We start from the raw sequence: 14,698 nt of genomic DNA, 5'->3' as shown, positions 1-14,698 counted from the left end.
TCCCTCCCTCTCTCTCTCTCTCTCTCTCTCTCTCTCTCTCTCTCTCTCTCTCTCTCTCTCTCTCTCTCTCTCTCTCTCTCTCTCTCTCTCTCTTTCTCTCTCTCTCTCTCTCTCTTTCTCTCTCTTTCTCTCTCTTTCTCTCTCTTTCTCTCTCTCTCTCTCTCTCTCTCTCTCTCTCTCTCTCTCTCTCTTATTTATTTATTTTTTTCCTTCTTTATTTGGACCCCTCCCTCCCCTCGCAGCTTTTCTCCCGGACGAGCGATATCACGGAAATCTTCCGCCAGCCAAACTTGTTCGACGGTGAAAAGAAGAAGAAGAAGCCGGAAAGGTAAGAAAATCCCATTTGCTACGACGAACCCATCATGGATCATTTTTGCAATTTATTTATCTCTCCAAACGCGTCTTCACGTGTCCCGTCCGTCTCGCCCCCGCTCGTCCGCCATTTTGTCCCCATGATATCACCATCTTAAGGTGTTGTGTTTTGTTTAAGAATTGTTTCGTTGTGGAAATTGAGAGATTGCCACATCCAACATGGCCGCCGGCTGCTTTTAGTGCCAATGACCAATGACTATGGCGGAAGAAAATGGCCAATCTGCGAAAAGCTGCAAAAAACAAACACAAAAAATGTCTCAATCGCCCAATATCTGCAAAAAAAATTGTTTTCGTCGTTGGATGTAGACGTCCAATCCATTTGGAGTGACACGGGCCACTGAACAAATGTGCATAAATATACACACCCCTCTAGTGGGAGGGGCTAGCAGCAATCGTATAAAACTTGCTGGTTCTTTGGATTTTCCTATAAAACGTTTCCATACAAACGGCGTTGAAAAGAAGTCATCAGCCATTTCGTGACTTTTAAAAACTGAAATAGATGTGGTCCGTACTTTCCTTTTTTTGTTCCAAAATGAAAAGTTTGATAGCGGTCGTTCATTTGGCTCAAGGTCATTTTTTCAAATGTTTTTTCTTTTCTTCAAGCGAGTCTCTGATGGAATTTTTCCGTCCACATCAATAATGGATGCCAGGAAAGCGGCGGGCTAAATGGAACGAGCTCTTGCGCCGCCCGAGTTCCGTGCCAGGCGGTTGTCACGACAACCGCCGATAGCCGGTCGCCGCCGCGTGGATAAAACCAAGGCAGATGCCTCGAAATCAACGGCAAACGTCCTATCGACAGTCGTAGACGTCCAATCCGTTTAATGTGGGAGGGGCGGCGGATGAATAAATGTTCACGTCCCCCAGTCTAGACTGGACTGGATCTCCTTTGCGAAAAACCAAAAACCAAATGGACAGCAGAAGCATGAAAAGAGCTGGCTTTTTTTATTTTGGTGGTGTTTATCAGGGTGACGTACGGTCCAACCGTTTTCCGTACGGTGGCTTCAACGAACCGTGTCCCATCGTGTTGTCCCGCAGACCATGAGCGCCCCCCTGGAGAAGGCGCTGGCCCAGAAGAAGGAGGCCCTGGAGGCGGCGGCGGACGCGCTGGAGCGCGGCGCCGAGGCGCTGGCCGGCACGGTGGGCCAGCTCTTCCCCCTGTGCCAGGCGGCCGCCCCGGTCCTGCGCCTGGTCCTGGACAACGTCCACAGCAAGGAGGTCTTCTACGTCAAGGAGCGCTTCCAGACGCTGCGCGGCAACCTGGACCTCCTCTGCGTCCAACTGGAGGACGTGGACCGCGAGATCCAGAAGGCGGCCGCCGACGCCCGCTACTTTGCCGCCGAGGAGAACGTGCGCAACCAATTCAGGAAGTACTTGGACGTGGTGGAGGCCGAGCCGCGCTTCCGCCAGGTGAAGACGCGGCTCTTCCTGGAGCATTTTCAGCACAGCGGCGGCGAGAAGAACTTGCTGGCGCTCTACCACGGGATCTTGGGCCAGAGTGGCTTTGGAGAGTCCCTCCTGGACCTGGTGGAAAGGTCGGTCGCCGTCGCCAGACACAATTACCGTATTTTCACGACTATATGGCGCATCGCACTTAAAGGCGCAGTGTCAGTAACGAGTGCTATTTCTGTATTTGACACACACAAAGGACGCACCGTTTTTATAGACGCAGCCAGGCATGGCAAAACATACACCGGCTTAAACATACGGACACACGCTAAAAACACATTTTTAAAAAGGAAACGGAAGCAAAACTGAGTTGGGTTGTACTTTATTGAGCCATTTTACAATGTACTCTCGTCATCATCACCCACAAATCCATCAAAGTCCTCATTTTCTGTGTCCGAATTGAACAATTGTCCAAATGAGTCATCCAAAACGTTGAGTTTTATATGTTCGTCCGGGCGGCCACAATCCATTTGCAAATAGTCGCTAGCATAACTATTCCAACGCTGCCTTCCATGCTTCGTAAGGATGTGTTGATGTCGATGTCCAGGCCACAATCCATTGGGTGAATTGACAAAAGAACTATATATCCCAGCAGTCACTGCACTACTTTTTCTACGGGAAAAATAGTAGAGTCAGGGGCTGCTTGCCGTAGTTGTGAGAGCTGTAGAGGATGGTGTACCCTATCGACTGATTTATTTGATTTTAATTGTGATAATGATTTTAGTATCGGTCCATATATAAAGCGCACTGGATTATAAGGCGCCCTGTCGATTTTGGAGAAAATTTAAGACTTATGTGAGCCTTATAGTCGTGAAAATACGGTATTCCGTTCCGACGTAGCTGGCAAGCTAACCGCGCTTCTTCTCAGGTACGTGTGCAGGAGCCGGCGGCGCCTGGAGGACTTTTGCGCCCGCATGAAGGAGCTCCTGTGCCTGGGCCTGATCGCGCTGCTGGGCCACGCCGCCCTGGCCCTTGGCCCGCAGGAGGAAGAAGACCAAATGCGGGAGTGGAGCCGCAAGATGGACCAGATAGAGCTCCGGATGAAGGACGCCGTGTGCTCCTGCGCCGACGCCTTCCCGGAGCAAGCCCGGGTCGACGTGGGGCTCCTCCTCCGGGAGGAGCCCAAGCCCGAGCCCGAACCCGCATCCGCGCCCGCATCCCCACCCGCATCCCCGCCCGCACCCGCGCCCCAGCTGCTGGATTCGGCGCAACGGATCCTGGCCTTCCTGGTCCACAAGTACGACTGGGTGAGCTGGTCGGTGCGCCTGGTCAACCACGCCGGCGGCGGCGCCTACCGCAACTGGAGGGCCGGCCAGCGCTTCCACCAGATGTCCGGGCGCAACTGCTTCGAGGTTCCGCCGCCGGACGGCCACGTGGGCGCGGCCGTGTCCTACAGCGCCCTCCCGCGCCCGGTGCCCAAGGACGCCGTGGCCCGGGCCCTGGAGGAAGCTGGGCGTCGGGGCCACGCCCCCGCCGTGGCCGAGGTCCTGGAGAAACGCCTGAGCGGCTTCGTGGTGCACGCCGTCGGCAGCCACAAGGAGGCGGCCGCCGCCTGGAGCTTCCCCGAAGATTGCCACTACTGGGAGAGGCACAAGAACGTGGCCCTCTGCGTACACTCGGAATGAAGGAACCAAGAAAGGGAGGACGGACGGACGGACGTGGCCCACACAAGAAGCTTCAGTTCAGCTCACATTTCGTTGCGCTTCTCAGCTTTAATGCTCGCCCCGGGCCGGGCCGTCACTGCCTTGCCATTATTTCCAGTCCGTGTAATTGGACCCTTTTTGTTTTCATTCCTTCCTCTTCTAAACCACTTTTCCTCATCGGGGCTTCGGGGGTGCCGGAGCCTATTCCAGCTGGCGGAGGACACCCAGCCAGTCACGGGGCACAAGGAGACAAGGGACAAGCCATCATAGCTAATTAGCCTAGCATGCATCTTTTGCGGGATGCAGGGGGAACAAAATCAAAGTACCCCGGGAAAACCCACGCACACGGGCAACACGCCAACTCCACACGGGCAGGTCGGGACCCCCCCCCCCGAGGATTGAACTTTCCATTCCAGAACGACGAGGCGGACACGCTAACCACTCTGCTGCCCGTATTTTGTTTGAATTCAATTAATGAATCCCCAAATGATCGTTAGGAAGGGACCGGTCGCCGACCACTCGTCTCACAGTGCAGTCCTCATTCTGACCCAAGCGTCCGTCTCCGATTGGAAAGGGACGGTGTGTCCAAGCATTATTTTCCCGACAGACCAGTCAGTGGATGGATGGGTGTGGCCGCTGGCTTGCCGCCATGGGCCGGGGCGCAAATGTGATTGACGCTGCGGCGGCGTTAGCATGGGCCGCTGCTAATTGAATTGCCCCCGCGGACGCCCGAGTCAGCGTTTTCCAGACCGCGCCGCTAAAAACTTCCCGCGGGCGAGCGGCAAAGTGCTTCGCTCGCCGCCCAGCCGCCGCCGCCGCCGCCGCCGCCGCCTTTGCGGTTTTTCCCGCCCACTTTCATATTCGTCCGCCATTGAACTATTCACTCTATTTTAACTTTAACATGTATCTATTTCCAATTCCAATTTTCCAGTCAAGTCCAACATTTATTGCAACGTGTTATAAGAGGCGTAAAGTCATTTAGCTGAGGTGTGCCTGCCTGCCTGCCTGCCTGCCGCATTTTAATGGGGCAGATTGATTGGCGGTGGGCGGTGGGTGTGGCCTATGGCCTCGGCCAAGCTGTATTGATCGCACCGGCTCTGGTTTTCCTCCCCGTCATTAAAATGCCCCAGGCTGGGCAACAATTTGCTTTGTAGAAGAAAGATGAACCCAAAAAATGCCCCCCCCCCCCCCCCAAAAAAAACATATTTCATGTTCCAGTGTTAAAATCTATGAGCCAGTACCCCCTGCAAAAATCCAAGCCCCCATCCAGCAGCCCCCCAAAAGCCGGCAAAACGGCGCTCGTTTTCCGATCCATTCAAAATATGTATCCATATTCGTGTAGATGCACTTTTTTTGGGAATATAATGCATGGTGATAGATCACCATTGGGATAGATGGAGGCAGTTTAGGTAGCAATGAAGTCAGGGCAAAGGGCACTATCTCGTTTCCTCTCCACTATCAATATTTCATAAGGAAAATGAAAAAGGCGATCGATGTGGCAAGGCGAGGCAAGGCAAGGCAAGGCTCCTTCTCGGCTTCTGATGATGTTATTAGGCGTCTATCCTGCACTTTGACTCAGCCAATTGGATAAAAAGCCTTCGAGCGAAATTTCCACGTGGAGCGGAAGAGAGAGAGAGAGAGAGATAGAGAGAGAGAGAGAGAGAGAGAGAGAGAGAGAGCGATAGGGCCCTCTCGTGGTCACGCTGGGAACAACGGGAGGGAGGCCTCCAAAATGGATTCAATGCCCCTACCGACATGCCTTTAGAGCGGCCATTTTGGAGGGGGCAACTTTCCCATCAAAGTCATTGCAATGACATCCATTTGTTACAAATATATTGTTTAACGTTAACTATTCTGAGCTTTACTGGGTGGCTGTCATCGACAGCATCCGACGTCCAATACGTTGATTGTGAAAATTTGGTAGCAAAGTATAACCAGTTTTTTTGTGGCTCCCCACCAGCATTGGCGTCTTCTTGCCACTAGACAGCAGCAGAGTCCCACTCAAATTCAGGAATTCATATGTAAAACAGGGCAGAGTTTGCATGTTCTCCCCGGGCCTGCGTGGGTTTTCTCCGGGTAATCCGGTTTCCTCATGCATTCCCCTAGGCTGGTTGGATACTCTAAATTGGCCCTAGCTACAAGTGATTGGTTGTCTGTCTTCTCGTGACCTGCGATTGGCTGGCCACCAAGTCAGCTCAGATGGGCTCCAGCACCCCCTGCGACCTTAGTGAGGATACAGCGGTTCAGAAAATGAGGTGAGATGAGAGGTATGTAAAACATTTATATGTTGACATATTTATATGGATTCATATTAAAACCAAAGAATCAAAATGTATATGCAAATGTTCAACTCTATTACGGGTAAACATTTCAATCATTTGAGCATCAAATCAAATGATGAATTTATTGATTGTTCTTTTCCTTTTTCACTTGGTCTTCTTCAGAAAACAAACAAAGAACTCAAGCCAAAAAAAAAAAACTAAGAAATAATCTGTCAAGTAACCTTTTAACAACAAAAGTTCCAACATAAAACTTGTCAAGGGATACGACGTTATTGATTTTTCCTGGTAAAACTCATCAAGTGATAAGACGATATGGATTTGTCTTCCTTTTCTTTTTGTCCTTGGGTCAGCAAAACGCTTCCCGGTAAGCAAACGAGCGCATCTAATCTCACCGCTAATGTAATTAAGCAGCATGTCAAGGGCCAATAAGGAGAATTGGACACTGTGTAAATCTATTCCACTTGCTTCCTGGCCATTTGAGCTTCTTTTTTTTCCTCAAATATTGACCGAGCCTAATTTGATACACTCCTTGGAGTCTTTTGTTTGGGGTTTTCTTTGGTCTGTTTTGAAGTTCAACCCCAAACTGGTTTGTCCAGTATTAACAATAGTCAAATATCATTATTTCACTGGCTTGTTTGCACACGTTATATCTACAAAGCTAATGCATTGGCTCAATGTCAAATGGTGCCAGCAAAATATTATCCATTGAGCACCAATTGGCCCCTCGGCCTCAGGTTTAAGACCCCTGTTTTATGTAAATGTGTCAAAACAACATGAGGAAAAAAATCTGAATTTGTGGATGAAAGCTTTAAAATATATATGATTTATTTTGCATATTTATGGCCTCGGATGTATTTTGTTCAAAGAGTGGAGTGATGCTCAAATAAAAAATAAAAAAAACCGGATGTTACATTTTGAACTTCCTTTTTAGTGAAAATTTCAAGAAAGGACACAATGGTCGCCCGTAAGTACGTATAAATGCTCTGGATTATGTGTAAAGTTTGTGTAAAATAGTTAAACAATGGTACCAGTGCTAAACTTTATTAGCACTTGGCAGTCGCGCTAGCATGAATAACCCTAATGAGTAGTTTTAAAGTGGCATTTAGTGTTTTAGCTAGTTAAATAAGGCGACTGCTTATCACATGGCGGCCACGCAATTTAGCGTCTTATTTTAAAACAGCCCGTCAACTGTTGTCTTCGAATTATTTTTACAGTTTTCTATAGCGATTAAAGTTAAAAGAATGTCCGAAAGGCCTCCTAATTGGACGAATTGTGTGTAGCTACAGCTTGTTAGCAGCAAGCCGGCAGCACTGTCTCTTCTTCTTGCCCGAAATCGCCGTAGGTTTCAGTGCTGCCCCCGCTACTTTGCGGCACGAAGCGGTACTACTGGCAAGAAGCTAACAGCTGTAAATTTCGGGTGAGAATGACGAGAAATACGAGGAAAAAACGCCGAGTCGTCACGATGCGTGACGTGTCCGCCTGTCACGGCGTCCGGGCATGGACAACCGCCTCCATTCACGCTGTGACTGACCGATTCTGTCGGCGACCAATCGCCTGCCGTCGCAAATTTATGTCTAGGGGCCCTCAGAGCGAGCTGGTGGGGGAGTGTGTGTGTGTGTGTGTGTGTGTGTTGGCTATGGTATTGGGACTAAGGCAGTTGGTGGGACTGTGCACGGTTGCCGTGGCGACCAGCTCCGAGCCACAACAAGGCCGGTTTTGTTTCGGGACGACCGGGTCGGGTCGAGCTGCTCACATTTGCACTTCCTCGCTCTGCACATGCTGGAAATGATGATGATGATGATGATGATGATGGTGCTTGTTTTGATTGAAATTGAAGCCATTTGATTGTTCTTTGATATCTTTTTTCTTTTGTTCTAGCTGCCTCACAATTCTAACATTTAAATATAAAAATGTCATTCCAAAATATACTTAAAATGGAAGTAAGCTGCGCTCAAATCAAATGGAAATGCCATCTAATTTTTGATATTTAAAAAAAAATATATATATATATATATATATATATAATATATATTTAAGGCTTGATTTTAAAATGTTATACATATTCCTCCCCTAAATCCCTCCTAATTTTTTTCATACATTTTCAGTCCATAAAATGGAAATCAATTTTACCTTCCAAAACAGATAGAAGTTTTAAATTCAGTCATATATTTAATTTAAAAAAAAAATCAATGGCTCTATTTTTTTCAATTTCTGATTCCAGAAAGGACCAAGGCCTTCCCGTGTTTTTCCATTCCTAATTAATTAAAACAAATAAAACTCAAGTCTTCCAATTCTTGCAGCTGTTTTGTCACATCCTAAAAGCCCCCAAAAACTGAAAACGAGGACTCCCTATTTAAGAAAATGAAATGGCTTCCTATACAGTGTGGCGAGACGACAATTTTCCCGATGTTTTGCGTTGGGAGCAAATTCAAGTGCGCCTCCCACAAAAGCCTACTAACGCACACACTTCCTGTGTATCTTTCCAGGATGTTATCTGCTTCTTTCCCACTGTTTCTCTGTCCGTCCATCCATCCATCCGCTCGCCCTTTGGAATGCTGGGAAAGGACGGCGGCGTTCCACAGCGGGGGCGGAGTGACGAGATGGGCGAGCTAGAGACAGAGAGAGAGAGAGAGAGAGAGAGTTGGTGGTGGTGGTGTTGGTGGGGGTGCCTTTTTAGACCCGGTCTGGCTCTGGCTCTGGTTGAGGCTCGCATTCCCTCCCTCCCCGCCCGGCTGGCTGGATTAGCTCACAAGTTGGAGAGTGTCAAGGTGAGTTTGTGTCCTCTAATTTTCTTTAAAGCAGCACTTTTTGCTTCCAAAAATGGCCATATAGACGACATGATCATTATTAGTTTACTTGATGACCTTTATTAGTTGATTTTCATTAGACGTTGGAGGACGCTTCTTCACTCTTTCTTACAAAAATACACGGATCCTATTGCATAATATCATTTAAAGCTCATTTGATGCCGTTGACGGCGATAGACGTCCAAATCCGTTTTGATGGCGGGGTGGGGGGCGTGGTTTGATTGCTCATAGCTCTCCCCATCAAACTAAATATATTTTTATCCGAACATTTAGATTTTCTTACATGGGAATATATTTTCTAGTTTTCTTTTTTTTTTAAACTAATTTTCTGTATTGTCATATTTGTTTTATATATTTAGGACTTTCCAACTTTTATCGGCATTAGCATTTTTCTATTTCATTTTTGTTTATATACTTTGATGAATACTTGACTTTTATTTTAGGTACTATTATGTATGTTTTGGGAATAAAAAAAATGCTAAATATAGCAAATCAAACGGCAAAACATAGCCATAAAATGAGAGAATCGGATGGATTGAAAACAAAATAAATGGGTCAATAAATATATAGAAAAGAAAAATACCTCTTCTTTCAATCTTCAAAAATGATATTTTCTTGTTTCTTTTTTAAAACCTTTTTATTTTCTGGATGATATTAGAACCCATTCAAAGAATGACTTTTTTCATACATATAATCCCTCAAAATGTTGAAGTCTATTTTATTTTCCCTAACACAAAAATCCACAAATGGGCCTGAAAAGAAGAGTAAAAGTGAGAAATGTGTCTGCGCATTGTAACGGAAAAGATAGCAAATGTGAAGGTCGTCTCGCTGCTATCACTTGTTTATCAACTTCCTTTTTTACCTAAAAGGAAATTGAGAAAGAATCCCTATGGCAGCTCACTTTTTATCTGCATTTAAGTCACTACTGCCTCGAGCTCCTCCAACGTTCTCGTCAAGCGTGACGTCCATCCGTTGTTTTTTTTTTTGGACCTCATTTTGTGTGAAAAGCCAAGAAAATGGTGAAGGATTGCGCACATTTGCCTGTGGGGGTTGACTTGCTGTTTGGGAAATTCTGTAATCTATAAAAGAGAGAAAAAAAGGCAGGGGGAGGCTGGCTTGTTTGGAAGGCCTCGCCCTTTCAACAAAAAAATCCACCTTTTAAAATGAGCTCACGTTCTTGTGCTCGAGCGGGAAATTTGGAGGGGAAAAAACGGAGCATTCCTCTTTGTTTTTCTGACGGGGGGGGTCCAATCGTGTCGCTGACGTCAAATGCGCTCGTCGCCGGAGTTGTTTTGGTTGATCACAATTTGTGTTTAGCCATCACAAAGACCAAAAAACAGTATAAGTTGAAGTGGACTTTTTAATTGGCCTCCGTTCAAGTCCTTTCACGTTTCCAACCTGACCTGGCACATTGGTTTGGGCGGCAACATTTGGTTTCATCCGATATGGCTCGTATCTTATCCTAGATCGGGGTTGGGCAAACTTTTGGGCCCGGGGGCCACATTGACTTTAAAAATTTGACAGACGGGCCGGGTCAGCACAAGATACGATACATTAAAAAAACGGCATCCGTTAAGAGTACATATGAAACATAAACAGAAAAAAAGGACCAATGTATGAACATACAGATGCTCCCCTACTTACGAACGAGTTCGGTTCCGAGCGATTGTTCATAAGTTGAATTTGTTCGTAAGTTGCTCAGTGCTATATTTTGTATTATAATTTATGTTTGCAGGAAAATGAATGAGGTCATTGATTTTTACTATAATTTGGACAACGTCGGCGGGCTGGATTAAAAAGCCTAACGGGCCGTATATGGCCCACGGGCCGTAGTTTGCCCATGTCTGTCCTAGATCAAGGGTGTCAGACTCGGCTTGGTTCGCGGGCCACATTAACGTCAACTCCATTTCATGTGGGCCGGACCATTTTAGATATAATATTTAGATTTTTTAAAATATAAATGGATTAAAAGAACTGGATTAAAATCCCTGAATATTCTGTTTTTTTATAGATCTAAAACAATGTTTATTTGAGCTTTTTTTAAAATATATTTTTAGATTTTACAAAATGATTTTTGAACGAAAAACACAGAAAAAATGGATTGAAAAATGACAATGACAATTATTGATTTAAAAGGGGAAAAATAAGGAAATATAATATACATCTATATCTAGCATTTGAATTTGATCCTAAAACAGAAAGTCGCCACTCATGATTGACTTTCCCGGGCCACACAAAATGATGTGGCGGGACCAGATTTGGCCCCCGGGCCGCCACTTTGACACCGGTGTCCTAGATTATTTCAAATCAGAGTTGACATTTTCTAGTCTTTTTGTGACCAAGGATTGCTAGTTTTAAGGAATTAAAAAAAAATACAAGAAGTCCACGTTTCCTGGCTTTTTAGCTTAAAGAGGAACTTTAGTTAAAAAGAGACTTTGGGTTTTGTGGTGTTTGATTACTAGGTTTGCACAAGTGCGCTCTGGGTAAAAAGGCCTCGCGGGCTTGGGCGTGCCCCCGACAAACAGGCCGTGACGTAACGCACGCGGACACACTGGGGAGCGCAACCCGGATCGCTGGCCCGGTGACGCGCGTTAAATTCCCCCGCCTCGTTTCCTCCATCTGCATTTGCCCCGCCCGCCATTTTAAGCCACGGGACGACGCCACCTATTCTGCGTGCCGAGGGTGCGGCGCGGCGTCCTCCGGCCGACTTGTTTAGACGCGTCGTGGCAACGTGGGAGGGTGGGGGTGGGAGGTGGGGGGGTTGTTATTTAACTTAGAGATTTTTAATACGTGAAATGTTACACGCATTTTTGGACTTGATTTCATTTGTTGAGAGCCCAGTCAAATCCATTTCAACTGTCAATCATCTTGCTTCTCTTCTTTGTATATTAACATTTATGATATAACTACATAATGATTCTAATTAAGGTTGTTTCATTTAAATCTCTTTTAAAAAGAACCTAATTAAGTCATTGTATTCTAAATTCAAAAGCCATTACGTATTGTCATCATACACAGCTGCGTATAACCAAATAGGTGGTGCTACGCCAAGTTTTTCAAAGTGTGTTTTCCCAGTAAAAAAAACCCATAAATAGTAATATACAAGTATAGAAAGTCACATCCCGGCTAGGTGAATTCTAACAGAATTCTAAAATATTGCACAGATTTCAAAGATATTGCACATTGTTATTGCACACCCCAAAGTTATTGCACAGAATGGATTGTGTGTCGTGCTACCGCAAGTTCAGAGTCCTGATGGCTGTGGGAAAAAAAACTGTCCTTAAGTCTATTTGTTCTGTATTCTGTTGTATTTATGCATTATTGATTTTTTTCCACATGGCTTTTGAATAATTGAATTATTTTCAAATGTTTCCAAATATTTTTTTTAAAAAGAAACAAAAGTTATTCATTAGAATGACTTCAAATGTTAATCCGGCCTCCTTCAAAATGTGACGTCGTCACCAGGTGAATTTGCGTGATTTGTAAAAGCAGCCTCGTGTCAAGGTTTAATCGGGACAATGTCATTTGCAGGCTGACCCCGCCCGACCCCATCAAAGCCGTCTCCGAGCGCTCCTACGCACGCACCCCCACCACCCCTACGGCGCCCCCGCCGAGCGATCGCGGACGCCATGGAGAACGTGGCCAACTGGCTGGCGGACAACCGCGACAAGATCGAGAAGGGCTTGGAGGTGATGGGCCAGGCCTCGGAGGTCCTGGCCACCACGGTGGGGCAGCTGCACCCCATCCTGGAGGCCGTCTTCCTGGCCTGCGGCGAGATCCTGGGCAACCCCGACGGAAAGGAAGCCGCCTACCTGGGCCGCAAGATGGAGGAGGTGGACCGCCACCTGGCCGTGGTCCGCGGCGACATGGGGCGCTTGGCCCTGGAGCAGTGCAAGACCTCCATGAACAAGCAGAACTTTGAGCGCGAGGCGCACATGCTGGGCCAGTACGACAAGTTCCAGGAGTTCCTCAACGCCAAGCCCGCCCTGAGGGAGAAGAAGAAGGACAAGTTCCTCAAGTACTACGAGAACACGGAGGGCGACCTCAACCTGGAGGCGCTCTACAACGCCGTGACGGGGGAGTGCGCCGACGGGCGCCCCCTGCTGGACACGGTGGTGGAGACGGAGCAGAGGAGCCGGCGGGCGGTGGAGGACTTTTGCGCCCGCCTCAAGAAGCTGCTGGTGCTGGGGCTCATCGCCGCCTTGGGCTACGCTGCCCTGAAGGAGGGCGGCGCCGGGGCGCAGGCGGCGGCGCTGGAAAGGTGGCAGGAGCGCACCGGGGACGCCGAGCGCCGGATGAAAGAGGCCGTGGAGCACTGCGCCACCACCTTCGCCGACCAGGCCAAGCTGGACCTGGAGGAGGCGCTGAAGGGCGGCGAGTGCGCGGTGAGCCGCGAGCTGACCGACGCCCTGCTGGCCTCGCTGGCCGCCAAGTACGACTGGGTGCGCTGGTCGGTGCGCGCCTTCAACAGCCGCGAGCGCATCTTCTTCTACAACTGGCTGGCCGGCCGCAAGTTCCACGGCAGCGGCGGCGCCAACTGGTTCGAGGTGCCCACCGGCAACCGGGCCAAGGTGGTGGTGTCCTTCTGCGTGGACCCGCCGCCCGTGGACAAGACGCTGATCTACGAGCAGATCGAGGCGCAGAGGCTGAAGGGCAACATGATGGCCGTGGCCCTGGAGCTCAACCGCCTCTTCCCCGACTGCCTGGTGCACGCCGTCAACCACTACAAGGAGGTGGTGGAGTCCAACAACTTCAGCGTGGAGTCCTACTACTACGGCAGGCACAAGCGGGCCTTCATCTGCATCCACCCGCAGTGAGCCGATGGCGGACGGGCCTTGTCCCGTCTGTCGGTGGCCCCCAAGCAGTTCAATTTCAGTTTAAAAAAGAAAGCAAAAAAAAATGCAGAATTGAAAGGAATACATTGGAAAATGAAATCCACATCTTCAAATAAATCCAAGTTTTAAAAAAAAAACTACAATGTAGTAGACGCGCTTATTTCAATCACATCTGGGACATTTTAAAGCCCCGAGTTTGAACTCGGCGCCAGTACAGTAGATGCCCAATCCATTGAAACTTGTGCCACTGGACATTCGGCCAACCTGATCTTTCACCTCAAAAATTCTGACGCAGGGACGTTTGTCCACGTACCCGGAACACGAAAGCACACCATGTAATGTACATGTATACAAGTATACGTACGGTAGGTCTTAACACTCAGCCATTTGTTTTGTTAAAGAGCCTGACAGATGATGGGAGGAAGGATCTGCGGAAGCGCTCCTTCCTGCAATTAGGGTGCAGCGTGACCGGACGTTTTGTCGACGGACACTTAATCGACCGGACATTTCATCGACCGGACATTTCGTCGCCGGCGTTTCTTCGACGGACATTTCATCGACCGGACATTTCGTCGCCGGCGTTTCTTCGACGGACATTTTGGCGCCGGACAATTCGTAAGGTTAGTGGTTAGAATTAGGGTTAGGGGATAGTGGTTAAGGTTAGGTCCGTCGACGGAATGTACGGCGACGAAGCGTCTGTTCGACGAAGCGTCCGGCGACGAACTGTCCGTCGATGAAATGTCCGGGTACCGGGTGCAGCAGTCTATCGCTGAAAGAGCTTCGGAGGGACTCCACAGACTCGTGCAGGGGATGGGAGGTGCTGTCCATGATGGATCTATGTTTGTGGACCAGTCTACTTGTGGTTGAGGTGAACACCCAGGTACTTCAAATTCTCCACGATTTCAATGTCCGTACCCTGGATGTTCACCTGAGTGGTCTGTTGAGGATTCCTCCGATTCATGTGCTTTCTTTAAGCGTTATAAAGGTCATTCAGCGGAGTAAGATTGCGTTTATCGGAAATGTTAAGTTGAATTTTTTGGGGCGTTGGTGGCTTTGTGGCTCGATAATGACGTCATCTCCCGGTTTGGGCACTTGTTGATTATCTGCGTGGGCGGAAGTTTTACTTGTTTGCAATTGGTGGTTAATATCATTTGTTTGCCTCTGCGCTTGTTGAAAGCACTGTGGTGAAAAGCTTGGACGTTTTTTCCTCCTCGCCCAAATTTTTTTGTTTCTCTTTGTCCCAAACTTTTTTGGTTTCTCTGGTGAGTACTACTCAATCCCCTACGAGGTAAATATTTATTCGCACGCGCTTT

At 47.9% G+C, this 14,698-nt stretch overlaps 2 protein-coding genes across 7 annotated transcripts in view; both read left to right on the top strand.

Annotated features, from left to right (window-relative positions):
• The first annotated feature begins 166 nt into the window (after positions 1-166).
• On the top strand, positions 167-4,258 carry LOC144073250 (uncharacterized). Its single transcript, XM_077598944.1, has 3 exons — positions 167-328; positions 1,408-1,904; positions 2,687-4,258. Exons 2-3 carry the CDS (start codon positions 1,411-1,413, stop codon positions 3,441-3,443), a joined length of 1,251 nt encoding a protein of 416 aa, XP_077455070.1. The 5' UTR covers positions 167-328; positions 1,408-1,410; the 3' UTR covers positions 3,444-4,258.
• A 24-nt stretch (positions 4,259-4,282) lies between these two features.
• Positions 4,283-14,698, top strand: part of rpz5 (rapunzel 5) — a 46,778-nt gene continuing 36,362 nt past the window's right edge. Inside the window, exons 1-3 of one of the 6 annotated variants that reach the window (XM_077598939.1) lie at positions 6,638-6,707; positions 8,230-8,511; positions 13,787-14,005. Coding sequence is in view for 1 of the 6 variants with exons in the window: in XM_077598938.1 (XP_077455064.1) it covers positions 12,180-13,367 (1,188 nt within the window). In the remaining 5 variants the exon portion in view is untranslated. Of the gene's footprint in view, positions 6,708-8,229; positions 8,512-12,081; positions 13,751-13,786; positions 14,006-14,698 lie in introns of those variants that run through there. The other 5 variants (XM_077598938.1, XR_013300038.1, XR_013300037.1 and 2 more) reach the window with 5 other exon arrangements.

Source organism: Stigmatopora argus, chromosome 4 (genome assembly GCF_051989625.1).
Source record: "Stigmatopora argus isolate UIUO_Sarg chromosome 4, RoL_Sarg_1.0, whole genome shotgun sequence".
Lineage (NCBI taxonomy): Eukaryota > Metazoa > Chordata > Actinopteri > Syngnathiformes > Syngnathidae > Stigmatopora > Stigmatopora argus.
The sequence above is the reverse complement of the archived record's forward strand: the minus strand, read 5'-3'. Positions and strand labels throughout refer to the sequence as shown.

Coding starts and splice junctions, on each gene's coding strand:
- LOC144073250 (XM_077598944.1), top strand. CDS start 1,411: ATGAGCGCCCCCCTGGAGAAGGCGCTGGCCCAGAAGAAGGAGGCCCTG. Junction 1,905..2,686: donor CTCCTGGACCTGGTGGAAAG/GTCGGTCGCCGT, acceptor GCTTCTTCTCAG/GTACGTGTGCAGGAGCCGGC.